This window comes from Grampus griseus, assembly GCF_964374135.1.
Source record: "Grampus griseus genome assembly, chromosome: 1".
Lineage (NCBI taxonomy): Eukaryota > Metazoa > Chordata > Mammalia > Artiodactyla > Delphinidae > Grampus > Grampus griseus.
The window spans coordinates 115,860,471-115,881,648 of NC_139017.1; the positions used below are offsets into that span (position 1 = coordinate 115,860,471).

At 36.8% G+C, this 21,178-nt stretch overlaps 1 protein-coding gene across 2 annotated transcripts in view; it reads left to right on the forward strand.

Annotated features, from left to right (window-relative positions):
* The window catches only part of ZZZ3 (zinc finger ZZ-type containing 3), a 102,643-nt gene that overhangs the window by 48,626 nt on the left and 32,839 nt on the right, over window positions 1-21,178 (forward strand). For both annotated transcript variants that reach the window (XM_082678310.1, XM_082678311.1), the window contains exon 4: window positions 219-1,774. In XM_082678310.1, coding sequence (XP_082534436.1) covers window positions 270-1,774 — 1,505 coding nt within the window. In that variant the 5' untranslated portion in view covers window positions 219-269. The remainder of the gene's footprint in view (window positions 1-218; window positions 1,775-21,178) is intronic.

Consider the following 21,178-nt stretch of genomic DNA (forward strand, 5'->3'; position numbering starts at 1 on the left):
TGAGTTAACGTATGTAAAGCATATAGAACGATTCCTGGAATGTATTAAGTGCCATGTAATTGTTAGCTAATATTATCACTTTTGGAAATGTTAATAAAATAATTATATCACAAAATTTAATATGGCTATACATGGATTAAAAAGTTACAGCTTTATACTTTTGTTTTAGGTGTATTAACTATTACCTTTTTCTCATTATTTTGTTTACGTTTTTGAAGGTTTCCCAATGAGTGGATCATGATGACCGTATTGTAGGGACTTGCCATAGTATGGCTGCTTCCCGATCTACTCGTGTTACAAGATCAACAGTGGGGTTAAACGGCTTGGATGAATCTTTTTGTGGTAGAACTTTAAGGAATCGTAGCATTGCTCATCCTGAAGAAATCTCTTCTCATTCTCAAGTACGATCAAGATCACCAAAGAAGAGACCAGAGCCTGTGCAAATTCAGAAAGGAAATAATAATGGAAGAACTACTGATATAAAACAGCAGAGTACTCGAGAGTCATGGGTAAGCCCTAGGAAAAGAGGACTTCCTTCTTCAGAAAAAGATAACATAGAAAGGCAGTCTGTAGAAAATTGTGAAAGAAGGCAAACAGAACCTGTTTCACCAGTTTTAAAAAGAATTAAGCGTTGTCTTAGATCTGAAGCACCAAACAGTTCAGAAGAAGATTCACCTATAAAATCAGACAAGGAGTCAGTAGAACAGAGGAGTACAGTAGTGGACAATGATGCAGATTTTCAAGGGACTAAACGAGCTTGTCGATGTCTTATACTGGATGATTGTGAGAAAAGGGAAATTAAAAAGGTGAATGTCAGTGAGGAAGGGCCACTTAATTCTACAGTAGTTGAAGAAATCACGGGCTATTTGGCTGTCAATGGTGTTGATGACAGTGATTCAGCTGTTGTAAACTGTGATGACTGTCAGTCCGATGGGAACACTAAACAAAATAGCACTGGTTCCTATGTGTTGCAGGAGAAATCAGTAGCTGAAAATGGGGATTCGGATACCCACACTTCAATGTTCCTTGGTAGTAGGAAGGAGGACAGTTATATAGACCATAACGTGCCTTGCACAAATTCAGAAGTGCAGGTCAAGTTGGAGGACCACAAAATAGTAACTGCCTGCCTGCCTGTGGAACATGTTAATCAGCTGACTACTGAGCCAGCTACAGGCCCCTTTTCTGAAATTCATTCATCTTTAAGGGATTCTGAGGAGGAAGTAGATGTGGTGGGAGATAGCAGTGCCTCAAAAGAGCAGTGTAATGAAAACACCAATAACGCCCTGGACACAAGTCTTGAGAGTATGCCAGTCTCCGGAGAACCAGAACCATCTTCTGTTCTAGACTGTATTTCGGCTCAGATGATGTCTTTATCAGAACCTCAAGAACATCGGTATACTCTGAGAACTTCACCCCGGAGGGCGGCCCCTACCAGAGGTAGTCCCACTAAAAACAGTTCTCCTTGCAGAGAAAATGGACAACTTGAGGAGAATAATCTTAATCCCAGTGAAACAAATGCACCTGTTAGTGATAATATAAGTCAGTCTGTCACAAATCCCGATGAAATTTCTCACAATGAAAAAGGCATATGTTGTGACTCTGAAAATTATGGGAGTGAAGGACTAAGTAAGCCATCCTCAGAGGCAAGACTCAATATTGGACATTTGCCATCTGCCAAAGAGAGTGCCAATCCGCACATTACAGAAGAGGAAGATGATGATCCTGATGTTTATTACTTTGAATCAGATCATGTGGCACTGAAACACAACAAAGAGTATGTGTAAATATGGTAACCATGAATTCTGCTTTGTTTATTATTCCCCAAGTTTTCATTTATTCATAATGTCTATAGCATTTTTATTACAGCTAAAATTAATGCTTTAGCTGAAATTTTGGGTTTAACACAATGATATTCTCAACTCTTAAAAAAAAATTTTCCAAAAAAAAGACTAACATCCAGCTTTATTAGCCTTCTCAATGGCGATATGGTTTTCTAGTTTTAAGATTTCACACATCTCAAATTAGAAAAGACATGTGGAAACATGGTTGATGGTGTTTTTATTTTTTAATAAGTTTTATATTATTTGAGTTAATTTATAAAATAGAAACATCTTTAGTTATCACAGTACACTTGTAGAGCTTTATGAAGTGTATATGGTGTCCACATAATGCAGAACAATTAATGAGTGAATAAACATCATCCAAATAAGGGAAATCTGGCAGGCTACAAATCTACATTTATCTTAGTTATTTACATCTAATTTCCAATTAAAACTTTTGATTTAAACAATGTGCTTTATGCATCATCTTTGACTTTTGTGATGTAGAGAAGTAGATATTACTGTTAATACTGTGACAGCTAGTTGTATGTTGTAATCAGCTAATTAGCAAGAGTTAAGTCTGCTCTATAGTTTACATAAAGCATTTGAGACAGATTTCTTTATTTTCCTGATTCTAAATTATAAGGGGAGACTGTATCTTAAAATACTATCTGTTCTCAACCTTTGTGATAAAGGTACGTTTTAAAATAAAGAATTCCATGTCCAGATTTATCATGATTTTGCTTAGATTTTCTTTACAGTACTCTGGGCAATAACAAATGAATTGGAGCTATGTCTAAATCGTGAAAGGAACTGTTAACAAAAGTGCTTATCATAAATATCATGACCAGCAATAGTAAAAGATAGACTTAATCATGTTTACTTTTACAGAGTAGACTTTTGAATAAATATCACAATCAGATTATATAAACTGTGTAAAAATACTTATTTGAGGAACCTTTTTAATGTTTTTGTTGTGGCAGCTGTCAGATCCTGCTATATATTGGATGAAAGTATCAAATCCTGCCTTGTAGAATATAATAATCTTTTGCCACGCATTATAGATAGTTTAGATTTGTACATGATAACATGGTGGCCTTTTAGCATAGGTCTCTTTTCTGAAAATTTTCTTCTGTTTTCTTTATAAACAGCATTTTAACATTGTGTTTCATAGATCATTTTATCTGAGCGTTTTACTTATTTTGTGGAACTGTTAGCATTTTCATGTATTTGAAATGTTTGAAGTCCAGTTTGAGATAAAAAAAATTCATAAATGAAGTTTTTTCAATTTGAGATAAATTAAGTTCTTACCATTAGTATCATGTATCAGTTTTCAAAAGTAGAGTTTTTTCCTGCAGGCACTAGGAAGCAGAGCATGTGTCTTGGGGGAAATACCGAAAAGTCTGGAAGTATGCATATTTACAAAATGATACTCTATTCTATTCTTTGCTTTTTATTGTTTCTTTGGCAAAAGAGATACTGTCTTATTAAGGGTCAACTGGTTATTAATCATGGAAAATATTTTCCCATTAGTACATTGTTACTTTTTTGGTAAAAAAGCTCTTCTGGTGATTCTGAAAAACGATGTTCCTATAAAATGATTCTTTAAAGATAGTGGCCATAACATTTGAAGAGTAAGGTGCATATTCCTAAACCTTTGAGAATGAGAACAGTAGTTTCATGGGTTCCTTAGGGTATACAGAGTACTTTGGAATTTGGATGCTAGTTGCTTTATTAGGACAGTGTTCTCAAGTTAAATTAGTGCCTTGTTGGGTGACTTTGGGCAACAGAATTGATTCCTTCTTGCTTTTTTGCTTTTTCCAGATCTTTTGAAAATAGCACCTTTGACCTTTCACTTTTAACTTTTTTTTCCCCCAAAGGAAGCAGATCAGCAGAAGTGGGATGGAGAGGGAGCATCTTGATTAGCATCTTGGTTAAAGATAATTTAAGAAAAACTGGGATGAGGTGTTTGATCATATCACATGTAATCTCTTCCAGTAAAATCCCTGTTCCTATCTAGAACCAGGAGATGGTTAGAGAAAATGTTTTGACTCTTTTTACCCAAATTGTCATTGTTGAAAATAGCATCATGATACCTGTCTAGTGCTTTTAATTCTCAAATAAATTTCTGGCAGTTGGAAAAATGTTAAAAGGTACTTTGGGGAAAGAAAGAAAGAAGAAAAAAAAACACTTGGGGTAGATGGATTATTGTCCTCCTGCACACACAGATCTCCACCACTAGGGAATGAGTACTTCCTGATGGCCAGTTTAGAAAATATATTATGAATAGAAGACACTGAGTGTGACGTAGCTCTTTGTCTGGAGCCAGGAGGCCATAGCTCTTTGTTCCAGTTACAGTTCTTTGAATTAACATTAATTAATCAGCAACCTTCTGTCCTGGCATTCATCCTATAATTTATCCATCTTGTTTGCAGGGATATCATATACAAGGTCATCTAATCACTTCTAAATGTTTGAAAAGATATTCTATGTCGAGTCCTAGACTTAGACCCGATTCATGGTAATTAGGCCATAGGCCAGAGAAATGAGCCTACAGATGTTTTGGGTGCTTGCCCTGTTTCTTCTCTAGATACCATCCCTCTTCTCCAGCATATAAACCCATAGGTGCTTTAATGTATTTATTTATCCAAATGGAGAACTCCACTGTGATCAAGGGACTGAAGAGTATCTTCTTCTCTGTTGTGATTCCAGCTGTGGAGTATTTTACTAGAATATGCCTTCTTAAAGATTAGGGGGTGGGGAATCAAAAAGAAATATACTTCAGCTCAAGACACTCTCATCTTCTAGGTTGATAGAGTCTGTTAAAGTGGTAGATAATACCTAATGACTCTCTTTTTGGCCTAAATAGCTGGACTAACTGAGATCATGTGCTTAAAACTGGATTGCTCTTTCTGTTAGAGAATGGAGCTTTTGCTGATTTTGAATCAGAGACACTGAAACTGACCTCTAAATTTTGAAGTTCTGGTTCTAGGGAGAGAAGATATGGAAGATTTCAGGTCCTGGGATTTAATGTTCAGAGCTTTCCTTCCAATTCACAAGGCAGTCACTGGAAAATAAATTTTCAAATAAAAATGTGATTTGGTCAGTTGCCTCTGAATTCTCATTGTACAAGAATACTTAAATAAATTTGTACTTGAAGGGCCTTGGATAGCTTCATGAAAGCTTTTATGAACAGATAGAGGGTGGAAAGTCAGATTCAGGGTTTCTAGATTTTTGAGGTCTTACAAATGATTTAACTCATTGATAATATTGCTAATGTTGATATTGATTTGTAAGTTGCTAGATAATGAAAGCGTAAGAGTAAGATAGTTATTGCTCATCTAAGAGTGTTGCTCTTGTAGTGTTCAGGTAAAAATCTTGTTTTCAAATCATATTAAGGAATATTACAAGAATTGTAGTTTCAAACTTGATTCTCTGAAAACATTAATGTACTAAATAATTATATGTCCTTCTGTTGCACAGTGCTTATGAGGAATCATTTGATACTTCATCAGTTTCAGAAGCTACATAGGAAAATCCTCATCAATTCTTCTAGATTCACTACTTCCTATGAGACTACTTTTATTGTTTGTCAAGGTAATTTCTTTCAAAGGGCCAGAAAACTCCAAGACTAGGGATGGATTTTGCTTAGAAAGCACTAGAGTTGAAATCCGGCCCTAGATAAAATAATTTTACATTTGTACTGTGTTTCATAATTTACAAAGTAATTTCATCTAGTTTCTCATTTGACACCCCCTACTACTTGGAAATAGACAGCATAGGTGGCAGTCCCTGTTTCCTAACTCATAATCAAGGTTTTTAGGTTATTTACTTAAAGTATGATGAATTCTGGGTAGAAATGGGGTTAGAACTTCTGTCTTTCAGTTGATAGTCTGAACTAGGTTCCCTGATCTAATAAAGATTTATTCCATGGACTTTTGGGATTTCTAGGTTGAGGACTCTAATGGAGCAGATCTTGGATACCCAGTTTTCAAAATTTGTTAGCCCAAGTTTAAGCTCTGTAATTGTAATCATAATTATTTGGTTTTATCTGTCAGAGAATCAGCCTTATAGGTAAGTAACCTGTTTATTGAATGAAATACTTTCATGTTCATTCTTTTTAAAAAATAAATTTTATTTATTTTTGGCTGCGTTGGGTCTTCGTTGCTGTGTGCGGGTTTTCTCTAGTTGCGGCGAGTGGGGGCCTCTCTTCGTTGCGGTCCACAGGCTTCTCATTGTGGTGGCTTCACTTGTTGCAGAGTGCAGGCTCTAGGCGCATGGGGCTTCAGTAGTCATGGCTTGTGGGCTCTAGAGCGCAGGCTCAGTAGTTGTGGCGCACAGGCTTAGTTACTCCACGGCATGTGGGATCTTCCCGGACCAGGGCTCGAACCCGTGTCCCCTGCATCGGCAGGCGAATTCTTAACCACTGCGCAACCAGGGAAGCCCATGTTCATTGTTTTGAAGAACATTTTGTTAGTGTGTCTGTGAAGGATAACTCCCATGTACAGTAAACTGGGGAAATAAAATTACAGCTACAACTTGACTTTACATAGAGGATTTGGATAATGCGCAAAAAATACTTTATGGAGGGTAGTTTAGAATGCAATTAGGTATATTAAAGTCAAAAGTTACTAGGGAAAACTCATGGGAAAACTGTGGAATACCAAGAGCCAGATTGGCCCCAGTAGTTTGACACAAAGATTAATGGGAGGAGGGAGATAAGTGTCCTAAGTATAAAATTTTGGGTTGAAGTGGAGTAAGCCATTGACTAGTCAAAATATTCAGTGAATTCTTTGTTTTTTCCTTTGAATACCAACATATTTTATTTCAACTAATGTCAATGGTTTCCAAAAGTAACTATCTGCCTGTGACTGAACTATATTTATACTCGAGTGTAATTTAATCTGTTCTTTTTGATTTAGGGTCATCTTTGCTGGCAGGGGTTATGTGGTGATACTTTTTCTGGCATCACTGCCAGAAGGTCTGTTTTCACCTGTGTTAAATGATTTGAGCTTCTCTGCTTTTTATGCTCTTAGAATGTGGCTTCTTTTCTGAGTTCTCTGGCTTCTTATGATTTTCTTAATTTTTGTTGACTTTCATTAGTCACTTGTGCTGTGATGGTACTTACCTTCTAATAATTCAGCCTTCCCTTCTAATTGCTTTCAGTTTTCTTTCAACTTGGAAACCAGGAATAACCAAGCTTGTAAGAATTGTCTCATGATTTTTAAGAGATGCACTGAGAAATTTCTTTTTGAATTAGTAAATGAGCATTAGTTCATGAAATTTTTTTTTTTTAATTGTGGGTTTTCTTGTTTGCTTCCTCTCTGATTTGGAGGCTGTGTCTTATGTAAGTTACCAGGTATCTAAATTTTGAATAAACAATAGTTGTTTCTTTATACATGGCAATAAATACTCATTAGAAATAAAACCCATCTAAAATAATTATCATTTATTTGAGACTGATTGAAGCTTAGCCTTTAGCTGCAGGAGCTTTATTTCTGTAAATTTTTATAGTAGGCTAAAAATGTTGTATTTTTACGTATTAGTAGCCTATACCATATATACTGTTTCTTTGATGATGCACGTCATCAGGTATTATAATGTACAGTAATAAGTGGGAAAATCTGTCTGTGACTGTTCTACTCCTCCCCACCCTCCTCCCTTCCTCCCTCTTACTTTAGTGGAATCTCTCTACCACATTTCCTTTGCATTATTATGGAAAGCTGCTTCTACTTGTCTCTTTAATTTCTGATTTTAACAGAGGGAAATTTGTAAAGTGATGAGAGGAGACTGAGTAATTTGTTCAGGGTTCTCTCAGTAGATAGAATTCTCTGTAGTGTGTTATGATTTTATTTTCACGTATCTAGTAATATTTGTGTGGTAGACATTGTAAATATGTTGTTGACTGTCTGGATTTTGTTCTTTCTTTAAAAAGTGTTGAAATTTGATCTGACAGGCAGTTAATTTACTTGATAATAAGCTTGGTCTTAATAAGGCTTATACTTTTAGCTCTGTTAGGGGGAAGTCCAGAGTAGCCTGTGCTCTAGATCTAGTTTAGCCTCACTTCTATGCCATGGCCTTTCTGGTGTCTCTTTTAAAAAGGTCTTTACTCTGGCTAGTTGAAACCCTAATGACTATAGCTAACCTCATGAGAATACTGGTAGTTACTCTTTGCTTGGTCCTGTGGAATCTCATGTTTTACATGTGCAGCTTTATGTTCAAGCCAAAGACTCTAGGTTTCTGTGTTCCATCCTTTTCTGTTTCGCTTCTTGTTTGGTGCTCTGTCCCACAAATTCCAGCTGCTTCAGCTTGCCCAAACTCTGTTTTCTGTCTCTCTGCTCATCCAGACCCCTTCTTATTTCATGATACTGATGGTACTTCTATGTAGAAAGTGAGTGTGATCCTAGGGCTTAGCTCATTTGTTTGCCCTCTCTCACAGGTCATAGTTCTGCTCTGCCTGTTGTCCATTGTCTGACAGTAATTGTTTCTATATTCTCTCTAGTTTGCTAGTTATGTATAGCAGGAGGGTATTCAGTGTCAGCTACTTGTCATAACTGGAAGCGAAAATCTCTGATTTAATTTTAATATACATTAGGTGTGTTTTCTTCTCATTTGACACTCACGCCCGGCCTACGGTTTGGCCATTTGGAAGTGATTTTTTGTTGATGCTCCTGTGACAGTGAGGGCTAGTTTTTTTGTTTTTGTTTTTTAAAAAAATATTTATTTATTTATTTCGCTGGACCAGGTCTTAGTTGTGGCATGCAGACTCTTAGTTGCAGCATGCATGTAGGATCTAGTTCTGACCAGGGATCGAACCCGGGCCCCCTGCATTGGGAGTGTGGAGTCTTAGCCACTGGACCACCAGGGAAGTCCCTAGTTTTTAGTTATACCTTAAAAATCAGTTTAAGTGACTTCTTTTGCTAAGAAGCTTAAGTCAGAGAAATTGGAATAATAACGATTTGAATTGAAGAATGAAGGTAAAAAGAAACTTGACATTGTTTTAGTTGTGTTGATGAGGTATTGTTATGGTTGAGGCAGAAGTAAAAAATTGGGTTACTGGTTGATACATACTTCAGGAGGAGAGTAAAAGAGAAAGTGACATACAAGAAGATATGAAACATTATTTACTAGGTTTAGAATGGTAGCCATAAATGATTAAGGAGTAATGTAATGTATCTGGATTTTAGTTAGCTCTTTTTCTTAGACCCTTCAGATCTTTTTGCTGGACCAAACTTTCTGTATTATATTTTCAGAAAGCCATGATGAATGTTCCCTTTTTACGACTATCAGTTTAATCCAGTTTCTTTTGTATATTTTTTTCTTAAATAAAATTAAATGTAGAGTATTATGCAGAAATCTATTTTGCCTGGTACCGTAATTTTTATCATTTGTATTAAGTTGAAAAATTTTGGCTGAACTCTTTCTTTCTTTGCTACTTTTCACTTGTCTCACATTATCTTTCCCCATAATTTTTAAATGTATTTTTATCATGTTTTAAATAATAGGTCTCAGAATATAAAAGCATAAGATTATTTTGCTCTGCTTAAACTTTAGTTAGAGAGCAAGGGTCATGCTAAAAGTTTATTGGCAATGAGGGTAGGAAGTGGGAGTGAAAAAGATTACAATCAAAACCTAAAGTATCTTCTTAATAAACACTTCAAAACATATATATGGGTGTGAAGAGTCAGGTTAAAGGCAACAAATATAACATTTTCTGTCAAAATTAGAGTTTTTCTTAAGGCACCAATCATGAGTAGATAATGTTTGTGTTTTTCTTTTTATTTACTTATTTTTTATTTTTGGCTGCACCACACAGCATGCAGCGTCTTAGCTCCCCAACCAGGGCTGGAACCTGGGCCCCCTACAGTGGAAGCACGGAGTCTTAACCATTGGACTGCCCGTGAATTCCCAGTGTTTGTGTTTTTAAAATGCTAACTCGTTTAATTGTAGAATCTCAATATTTAAAAAATTTTTATTTGTAAATTATTTTCAGAGGTTGGACTAGATTTGAGGAGTGTTCCAGTCCCCTTCCATTACTGTTCTAAACTGGTACTATGGAGCTGGGTAAATGTCTTTAACTTCTGTGGTTGTCAGTTTTCTCATCTATAAAGTTGACGTGATTTGATTTCTGTAATTCTAATTATTGTTTCATATATGTCTGTCTATCTGTATATATGATTTTGAATTCTCTTTGTCTGCTCTTCCCTTTACTTTTGGCCCTACTCAGGCTTCAGTTGTTTACTTTCTTCATATTTTGCATGCTCTCTGGGCATTCTCACTGCTGTGAAATTGCCATCTTATATACTGATGGATTTCCAAATTTACATGTCCAATCAGATTATTCTTGAACTTTGGACCGTTTATAAGATATCTCCATTTACATGTCTCACAGTAACTCAGTGGAACATGTCTAAAGTTGAACTCATCGTTGCTTCCTCCATACACACCCAATAAACAACACCATCTTTTTACTTAGTTGGTAGAATCTTTCATTTGTCCAGTCTAGAAAAACGTACTCCTATTTTTCTTCAGTTACTTCTTCACCATACCCTCCTCTCCCACCAATGTTGATTCAACTTTATTTCTTTATTATTAATGTCACTTTCTTAAATTAATCTTAAATTAATGCCACTATCTTCTCTTTTCTAGATTATTGGAAATGGTTCCTCAGTTGCTTTCTGTGATTGTGTATTGTTTGCCCCATGGATTCCTGTATTGTAGCTGGCATAAATGTCTTTAAAATAAAACCTATTCTTTTTTTTTTTTTTTTTTAAAGAAGATGTTGGGGGGTAGGAGTTTATTTATTTATTTATTTATTTGTTTATTTATTTATGCTGTGTTGGGTCTTCGTTTCTGTGCGAGGGCTTTCTCTAGTTGTGGCAAGCGGAGGCCACTCTTCATCACAGTATGCGGGCCTCTCACTATTGCGGCCTCTCTTGTTGCAGAGCACAGGCTCCAGGCGCTCAGTCTCAGTAGTTGTGGCTCATGGGCCTAGTTGCTCTGCGGCATGTGGGATCCTCCCAGACCAGGGCTCGAACCCGTGTCCCCTGAATTAGCAGGCAGATTCTCAACCACTGCGCCACCAGGGAAGCCCCAAAACCTATTCTTTAAAATGAATTACTGCATGATTTTAAAATATTCTCCTTTACTTTCTGCCTCTCACTCTGTATTTGAAACAGATTAAGCCTTTAGTTCCTTGATGATTGTATTCTTTCACTCTAGAATTTCTCATATGCCTAACTGCTTGCTCTAGTCCACTCTTACCCCCTTGCCCTGGTTACCTTCCTTTCCCTGTCTGCAAAGGGAGAAGGCTGTCACAGTTTAGATATCATATTCTCTGTGAGATCTTTCATATCTTCCCATGACTAATTAATTACTCCTTGTGTTCTCTGTCATAGCAAATTATAATTTCCTGTAAACATGTACCATACAGTGAACCTCAAGCTCTTTGAGGTGTCCATGCCTTACTAGTCGGTTGATGTATCATCATTGATATGTCAAGCCTTATCCTGCTTTGAAAATGTCAGAAAAATTTGGCATGCTTTACATACTAGAAATTTTTTTATGCCATTAGTTTGACTTTTAAGATTCTGAATTTATGGAGTTAACATTAGTGATGATTTCCCTTTTTTTTACTTAAAAATATCTAGACTTTAAATTTTCAAAAGAAAAAAATGAATAACCTGCATAATCATTCACATAGTTCACTAAACTCAGGAACTGGGAAGAGATAATGGCAGGGGGTGGGGAGATAAAAGGGTGTGTCTCATGATCAGGGATGGTTGTCTGAACACAGTACCTGGTTAAAATAATGTTTTTACATGGTCACATAAAAAAGTAAATTCAGTTGTTAATACCAGACCCAAAGAGAAGAAGTCATTGTATTATAAAACAAATTTACAAGTTTGGTATGATCAGAATGTTTTATATGGCTTCAGATATATTTTTACAATCTAGAGTTTTGCCAGCAGCCTTTAGAAAGCATATGGAATGATAAGAATTTTTGTTGAGGTTGTCTTTATTGAATTGAAGGACTTGAAAGAAAATGTGTGTTCCTGTCTATGTATGTGTGTCTGTCCTGTTATTTAAAGATTTTCATCAGAGGTTATTATCCACCTTTCTCTGTACAAACTCATAATTTTGAGTAGATACTAGAAATAATTAAATATGACAAGACATATCCTGTGCCTTTGAAGTTATTGTGAAATGATCAGATACCCTAACAGATTTGTAGTTTGCTTATATTTGAGGTGTGTTGCCTGTTAGAGTATTAGCTTATAACTAGAAATTACTAGCTTGTCGCAATTATTTGAAACTTTAATTTATTTGCAATTCCAGAATAGAAGGTGAACTTTTTAGATGTTACAGAGGATTGTTTCTTAGAGTGGGTAATCTAAAACTCTTGAGTAGGGAAAATATGTGAATCTTGGTCTGACTGGTCAGGATTTTTTCTAGATGACTGTGCAACTTTTATAATATTGACCACAATACAGTTGCACTCAGCTTCCTATTTAAGAAGGAAAACTCAAGAATTCTGTTGATTAGATTTAGAAAAACAGGTACTAGGAACAAGTTGAAAGATCATCTTTTAAGGTTTATTACTACAAGAAACCTGGAGTCTTTAGGGAGGGAAAAAACTGCATTATTTGGAGCCTATAAAAGTGTGGATTAAAAAGAATGATACTCACATTCTTTTAAAAACTCCCTGTGAAAGCCTTTGTATGGTTCTTCAAAAGGTATTCAATTTGAATACAAAATATTAAAATCCATTAATTAGTAAGGAACCTCTTCAGGTTATTTAAAACTAGTGAGAGAAATAAAGTCAAGGTTGTCGGAGCTTGTTTTAGTAAGAACTTGCTGGTTTCAGGAATCAGAAACCCATTCAAAGTATGTCAAATAAAAAAAAAGTTTATTTTGAATAAATAGTAGACAGTCTTATGAATATCCAGTGTCAGGAAATAAAGTCTAACCAAGCCTCATGAAATTATAACCTGTCAGTATCCAAGATTATACTCTCTTACCTCTGTTTCTCTTTGTGCAGCACGGACTGTGGTTTTTCTCTTTACCAATGTTTCTTTGCACACTTTTTGCCTTCTTTCCCCCATAATTTCAGTTTGCGAATGGCAATGACTTCCCACTGTGCTTGCCCTGATCCCCACACTGCGTCATCTTTATTCTGCAGAGCTGCTTCTCACATTCTCTAAAGAGAACCTGGTTATTGACTTTTCAGTAGATGGACTCTCCTGGGTCAGGTTTCTATCCCTGGCAAAATTATCAATGGTCAGGGGTGGAATTACTGTGGGAGGGAGGTGGGGTGGAGCTGGAGACAGTCTGTTGTGGCGTATCCTTTCTGCAAGGATATCTTCTAGGAAAGAGGTTGGTGGGCAATGTAGGTGGTCAAAACATGCGCATTATAGACCAGTTGGTGTTTTGGGTCAAATTGTATTCTTGATCAGTTAGATATCTATAAAATGGGTTGTGGGAATCCTCGTACATTGCTAGTGGGAATGTAAAATAAAATGGTACACCTACTGTAGCAGTCTGTTTGGAAGTTCCTTGATATATTAAACATAAAATTACCATATGATCCAGCAATTCCACTTTTAGATATATACTGAAAAGAATTTTTAAAAACAGGTATTCAGGTAAAAAACCCTTGTACACATGTTCATGGCAGCACTGTTCACAGTAGTAAGAGGGTGGATACAACTCAAATGTCCATAAACGGATGAATTGATTAAAAAATTAAGTTTTATCAATACAGTGGAATACTATTCAGCCATACAAAGGAATGAAGTACTTTTACATGTTACGACATGGATGAATTTTGAAAATATTATGCTAAGTGAAAGAAGCCAGACACAACAGGTCACATATTATATGATTTCATTTATGTGAAATATCTAGAAGAAGCATATTCATAGAGATAAAAAGCAGGTTAATGGTTGCTAGGGGCTGATGGTTGCACAACATTGTGAATGTACTAAATGCCACTTAATTGTATGCTTTAAAATGGTTAAAACGGTGAATTTTTTACTATGTGAATTTTAACACAGTAAAAAGAATGACAAAGTATGGATGAGGTATGTGCATACCAGAGGATGCTCAAGAAAATCCATTGGGAGATAGGAAGAAAATGCTATTTATATGTATTTTTCCTTATTCTTAAGAATTTTGGGAGTTCTTTGTATTTGTTTATAATGTATATAATAAGTACAGTAAAACATATAATTTATAAGTAAGTATACATATATTGGAAGCATGTGCCACAATTTTTATTTTATTTTTACCAGTAGAGCTGCTTGGTACAAAAATATGAAAACCATTGTTTTTAACAAGGAAAAGTCAGTTATTAATCATTAACTTTTTGCTTAAGCGGGGAGTTTTAAAAAAAAATATTAGTAGATTCTCTCTTGAAGTCAGGATTATAGAATCCTAATAATATATTGAGAGAAACTGTTGGCCTCAGCTGGCATTCACTTTACAGTGAAAACAGCTTTGGGTTACTTTAGCCAAATCATGGTGATCTATTATAATTAGACTGACTTTTTTTTTTTTTTTTTTTGCGGTGCGTAGGCCTCTCACTGTTGTGGCCTCTCCCGTTGCGGAGCACAGGCTCCGGACGCGCAGGCTCAGCGGCCATGGCTCACGGGCCCAGCCGCTCCGCGGCATGTGGGATCTTCCCGGACCAGGGCACGAACCCGTGTCCCCTGCATCGGCAGGCGGACACTCAACCACTGCGCCACCAGGGAAGCCCTAGACTGACATTTTAAGTATTACTATCATTCTTAAGAAGAACACCAAAGGGATTTTAGGAATCAGAGACTTGTGAATTTTCTTCATACTGGGAAATTGAAGCCAGTAATGCTAATGATAATAAATATGAATACTGGTTATTTAGAGAAAAACCAATGATTTGGGGAAGAGGAATCATGGTTTCTGCAAGGGCAAGGATGGGAAACATGCCTAGCCAATTAATGAGAATTCTTTAAGAGAAAATTGTTAATAAAGAGCACTCAGGAATGTATAACGTATGTAGACTTAGGAGCCTTCGGGAAGGTTCCGTGTTATAGTTATTTCTTTTTAAATATGTGATTAAAAATATTAGTTAATTTGAAGGGATCTTTGACATACAGGAATCACATAGTGGTTATATTGATATTAGGTAGCATGTGACTGTAGGTAGTACTACTGATTTGCTAAGTTTTATTTAAAAAGCAAAAATAAGTAGAACATCTTTCACTTTACAGATATCAGTGCCTCACTTTACTGGACTCAACCATCATGCTCAAAATGTTTTTGGAACTCAGTTTCTAACAGCTTACAGAATATCCTCAATGGCAATAATTTTTGAAGGATATTTAATTTTTACTTGGTTTCTTAATCAGGTTTGGTACAGAAATACAACATGGAGAAATAAATATACTTTGTGTCAGAAATGAAATTGTAAGTAATGAAACTGATGTTCTTTCATTCCTCACTAACCTGAACCTAATGTGACTAATGAACTTGGCTCTGAAGAATTTCAGAAAAACTTTATAGCCATTTTGCATATGCATCATCTATCACTATCTTCTTTCCTAGATTGTGAGTTTCTTTGAAGGTGGGACCAGGTTTGTTGTACATGATGTAGTTTCTTCACATTGATTTAATCATTACTGTCTTTGTTAAAGATTTAGAATATTTTATGGATCTCTCCGCACCTCCTCTGTCTCATTTTTCTAGTCATCATAGTAAAAAAATTCTGGGAAATAATACTGTGTAAAGACCATCCTACTCCTTGATTATATTCTATAGTTCTGTATCTGTTTAATTTTGAACAACCTTTCTTACTACCCTAAGTTGATGTACTGTGATGGTGGTGTTGCCATTTTTTTGTTAAGTAGAAAGAAGGCTTCCTTGAATTATTTGGTCTGCTGATCATCACTTGTGAAAGCAAAGAGAGAAAGAGAAGAGGGAGCAACTGGGGCTACACCATTGTGGAGATTGATGGTTGTAGATGCCTCTACTGCTGGTGCCATGCTGTGCAGTCATTCCTGCCACCCCATTCATTAAGGCTTCTTTGAAGAATGAATGTTCTTTTTACATTTGCTTGCTTCTCTAATATTAGAAGTGGATTATAACTTCTGGTCCATTGCCCATGGTTAGACTCTGAAGCTATATTTTGATATGAAAGTAGATAAACATAAATATTGTGAAGGATTTGGAACTTGAAGCTAGCTAGGCACACCCTGGGCTCTTCTGTTTTTGTTTTTTTTTTCTCATTTTATTTCTCTTTGCTTTCAAGACTGTACTCACATCTGATTTTTGTATCCAGTCATCCATGTTATTTTTAATTCTTTGCTACTTTAGGATGAAGAAACAGTAGTTAATAAATCATTTAATAAATGACTGGACCAGTCTAGGGTTCAGCGTGGTGAAAGTCAGCTCCTAGTTGTAGAAGTGGCAGCTATTATGCTAATCATCCATGTAATTAAACCTGGTTTTATTTTTCTCTTTAGAGGAACAGCAAAGTTGCTTGTTTACTGTTATGATCTACTGGATAAAGAGATTTATTCTAACACTTTACAGTTGCTGTGATGTTAATGGTTTCAGAGGCTGTTTTATCCCTCTAAATTTATAGGTGTAAAAACCTAGACCAGAAAAGATAACTCATGTTCAAGATTGTAAAATTAGTGGCAGAGTTGCCAATTGTTCCATGTTTCCTGACTCTCAGACCAGGCATTTTCTACTCTTAATTTCTTATAAAAGTTTAAAATTGTTACTATTATTATTATTTTGGTCTGCATAACAGTCCTGAGGGTGTGCTAGTCAAATTTTACCACCTCAGGAAGAAACTATAAACTTCTCCAAAATTTTTTAAATGGACTTTATTTTTTAGTACAGTTTCAGATTTACAGAAAAATTAAGAAGAAAGTACAGAGAATTCCCATATGTCCTGCAGTATTTCCTCTGTTAACATCTTATAGTAGTATAATATATTTGTTATAATTAGCGAATTGATATATTTTTTATTAATTGTATATAATATAGTTCAGTTAACATATAAAATTTATTAAAGTAAACACTTTGTATTCAGAGTTCCTTGGTTCCGGAATCCCAATTAGTATACCACATTTCTTTTCGTTTTCGTGTCTCCTTAGGCTTCTCTTGGTTGTGGCAGTTTCTCAGACTTGTCTTGTTGATGACCTGGGCAATTTTGAGGGATACTGGTTAGGTATTATAGGTGCCTCTGTATTGTAATTTGTCTGACTTTTTTCCTCATGATTAGACTAGGGTTGTGGGCTTTTGGGAGGGAGACCACAGAGGTAAAATGCCATTTTTATCATGTCATATCAAGGGATACTGTTAATATGATTTATTGCTGTTGATCTTGACCTTGATCACTTCACTGAGGTAGTATTTGTTAGGTTTCTTATTGTAAAGTTACTCTTCTACCAGTATCCATATTGTATCGTTTGGAAAGAAATCACTGTACAGCCCACACTTAAAGAGGGTAGAGCATTTACATAAATTATTTGAAATTCTTCTGCGTGGGATATTTTTTTTTCTCTTTCATTTATTCAGTCATTTATTTAAATCAGTATGGACTCATAAATATTTATTTTTATACCTTGGGGTATAATTTAGTACTGCTTTATTTTATTGCTCAAATTGTTCCAGCTTTGGCCATTGGGAACCTTTCTGATGGCTCCTGTGTCCCATTAAGGTGATATATTTTTGTTGTGTGTATTTGTTTTTTTGAGCACTTTCTTACTTTTTGGAACTTCAAAATACTCCAGACTCATCTTGTATGTTTCCTGCCCCAGTCCTAGAATCAGCCTTCTCTGCAAGGAACCTCAGTTCCCTTTATTGGAAAATGGTATTAGAAACCAGTATGTGAGTGCCTGTGAGTACTCACTGATACTAGGGTTGCTGTTGCTTTTATTTAGTGTCACAGCAGATAGAGCAAGAAAATATATGTGTGTATACTAACCTGTGTATACACATATCTATAAATCTTTGTTTTAAATAATTTTTTTTTTTTTTTGTGGTACGCGGGCCTCTCACTGCTGCGGCCTCTCCCGTTGCAGAGCACAGGCTCCGGACGCGCAGGCTCAGCGGCCATGGCTCACGGGCCCAGCCGCTCCGCAGCATGTGGGATCCTCCCGGACCGGGGCACGAACCCGCGTCCCCTGCATCGGCAGGCGGACTCTCAACCACTGCACCACCAGGGAAGCCCTATTTTAAATAAATTTATTTATTTTTATTTATTATTTTTGGCTGTGTTGGGACTTTGTTGCTGTGTGCGGCCTTCAGTAGTTGTGGCTTGCAGGCTCTAGAGCGCAGGCTCAGAAGTTGTGTCCCCCCACCAAAGAAATGGAAGGAATAGCAGTGGAGAATAAGGAATTTTCTTTCTTTTGATTCTAATAAAATCAAGGTATTTATTACATTATTTAAGACCTGGTCTTCACAAATTTATTCTATGGTTAGGGCTTCAAAAGTATAATTCAGCTAAATGCAAGTGAAAACAAGCTTCTATTTAAGAGAAATATGTTATACTCAAATTTCTTCAGAGATGGAAGAGTTATTCCTGCATGCTGTTGTATTAGGGATTGTGTGTTTAGACCAATACTTTAACAGCAGCTAGATGATGTTTTAGTCATTTACTGATGAAGGTAGAACTTGCCAACTATTACCCAAACAAGGTGGTAAAAGTAAAGATCGTCAGACACTTTAAAATAAGGGCACACTCTGTAAATACTGATTTTCTTGGCATGGATTATTTTCGTTTTCCCTTAGCTAAGAAAAATAAATGATGTTTCTATTTTTAATATGCAGGCTAATATTTTATAAACAGATTATATTTTTGCCTTTAGGTTTTTTTTCAGTCAAAGCCATGTAAGTGAAAAATTTTCCAGCTTAAAAAAATATTGTGTGTGTATATAATTTAAATGGAGAAAAGAGCTAGTCTAAAACAAAGACAAGTATTCTTTAAATTTTTTTTTTAACCAAAAACAACATAGGAGGCATAAGACTATGTCTAAGCATAAAGGGAACGAGGGCTGATACTATCAAACGCTCATTGAAAGTTTTTGAGATGTGGGAAGCCTCAATTCAAACATATTTGCATTCAGAAGCGAACAGCAAGGTTTGGAGATCCAGGGAATGGGTGTAGAACATAAGGGATTGGTGAGTTGACTGTTCTCACATAGCTTACTAGAGATATTACTTTTGGTATGTGACACTGCCTAAGTTTGCTTTCTTGATTTGTAAAGACTTAAATTTAGCTCACAAATAATTTTTTAAAAACATTTTTATTGGAGTATAATTGATTTACAATTATGTTGTTAGCTTCAGGTGTAGAGCAAAGTGAATCAGTTATATACATGTACATATATCCACTCTTTTTTTCGATTCTTTTCCCATATAGGCCATTACAGAGTATTGAGCAGAGTACCCTGTGCTATGTAGTAGGTCCTCATTAGTTATCTCTTTTATGTATAGTAGTCTTTATGTGTCAATCCCAGTTTCCCAATTTATCCCTCCCCCCTTAGCCCTGGTAACCCTGTTTGTTTTCTGTATCTGTGACTCTACTTTTGTTTTGTAAATAAGTTCATTTGTACCCTTTTGTTAGATTCTACATATAAGTGATATCATATTTGTCTTTCTCTGACTTACTTCACTCAGTATGACAATCTCTCACAAATAATTTTTAAAAATTGTATTGCAGTTATACATTATCTTTGCCCCTTAGTTGTTAAATTATTTCATTTATTCATCTCAACTGTGAATAGTAGTTTCTAATATTGATAATAATTTTTTTTTTTTTTTTTTTTTTTTGCGGTAAGCTGGCCTCTCACTGTTATGGCGTCTCCCGTTGCAGAGCACAGGCTCCGGACGCGCAGGCTCAGCGGCCATGGCTCACGGGCCCAGCCGCTCCGCGGCACGTGAGATCTTACCACACGGGCACAAACCCGGGTACCCTGCGTCGGCAGGCGGACTCTCAACCACTGCACCACCAGGGAAGCCCGATAATTCTTTTTTAGAAGATATTTATTTATTTATTTGGCTGTGCCAGGTCTTAGTTGTGGCACGCAGGATTTTTAGTTGCGGCATGCTGGTTTATTTCCCTGACCAGGGATCGAACCTGGGCCCCCTGCATTGGGAGCTCGGAGTCTTAACCGCTGCACCACCAGGGAAGTCCCTAATATTGATAATTCTTACTTTTTTTTTTTGCGGTATGCGGGCCTCTCACTGCTGTGGCCTCTCCTGCCGCAGAGCACAGGCTCCGGATGCGCAGGCTCAGCGGCCATGGCTCACGGGCCCAGCTGCTCCACGGCATGTGGGATCTTCCCGGACCGGGGCACGAACCCGTGTCCCCTGCATCGGCAGGCGGGCTCTCAACCACTGCGCCACCAGGGAAGCCCGATAATTCATAATGAATCTTTATTGTTTTTTAGGATTGATACAATGTAGCAGAATAGAGCTGCACATTAGAATCATTTATGATGTTTTAAAAATATATGAATGCCTAGACTTGCCCTAGAGATTCTGATTTAGTCTGTGGAATCTCAATCACCCCTCTCTCTCTTTTTTAAAAAGCTCTCCAAATGATTGTAATATTCAGCCAGGTTTGAAAATCATTGCCTTATATAGGATAGTTTTAGAACCCATCTAAAAGTTTCAATACTGAGAGTAATTTTATTTTTTTTTGGCCACGCTGCGGCTTGGGGGATCTTAGTTCCCCAACTAGGGATCCAACCTGAGCCCACGGCTGTGAAAATGCTGAGTCCTAACCACTGGACCGCCAGGGAATTCCCTACTAATTTTTTTTTTTTTTTTTTTTTTTTTTTTGCGGTACGCGGGCCTCTCACCTCTGTGGCCTCCCCCGTCGCAGAGCACAGGCTCCGGACGCGCAGGCGCAGCGGCCATGGCTCACGGGCCCAGCCGTTCTGCGGCATGTGGGATCTTCCTGGACCAGGGCTCAAACCTGTGTCCACTGCATCGGCAGGCGGACTCCCAACCACTGCGCCACCAGGGAAGCCCCCTACTAAATTTTAATGATTCAACTTAAAAAGAGAAATTTCAGATTGGTTTTTCAATTAAAATATTTTAAGAATTTTAAATTTGGATTTCCCTGGTGGCGCAGTGGTTAAGAATCTGCCTGCCAATGCAGGAGACACGGGTTTGAGCCCTGGTCCAGGAAGATCCCACATGCCGCAGAACAACTAAGCCCATACACCGCAACTACTGAGCCTGTGCTCTAGATCCTGCGAGCCACAACTATTGAAGCCCGAGTGCCACAACTACTGAAGCCCACGCGCCTAGAGCCCATGCTTCGCAACAATGAGAAGCTCGCGCACCGCAACAAAGAG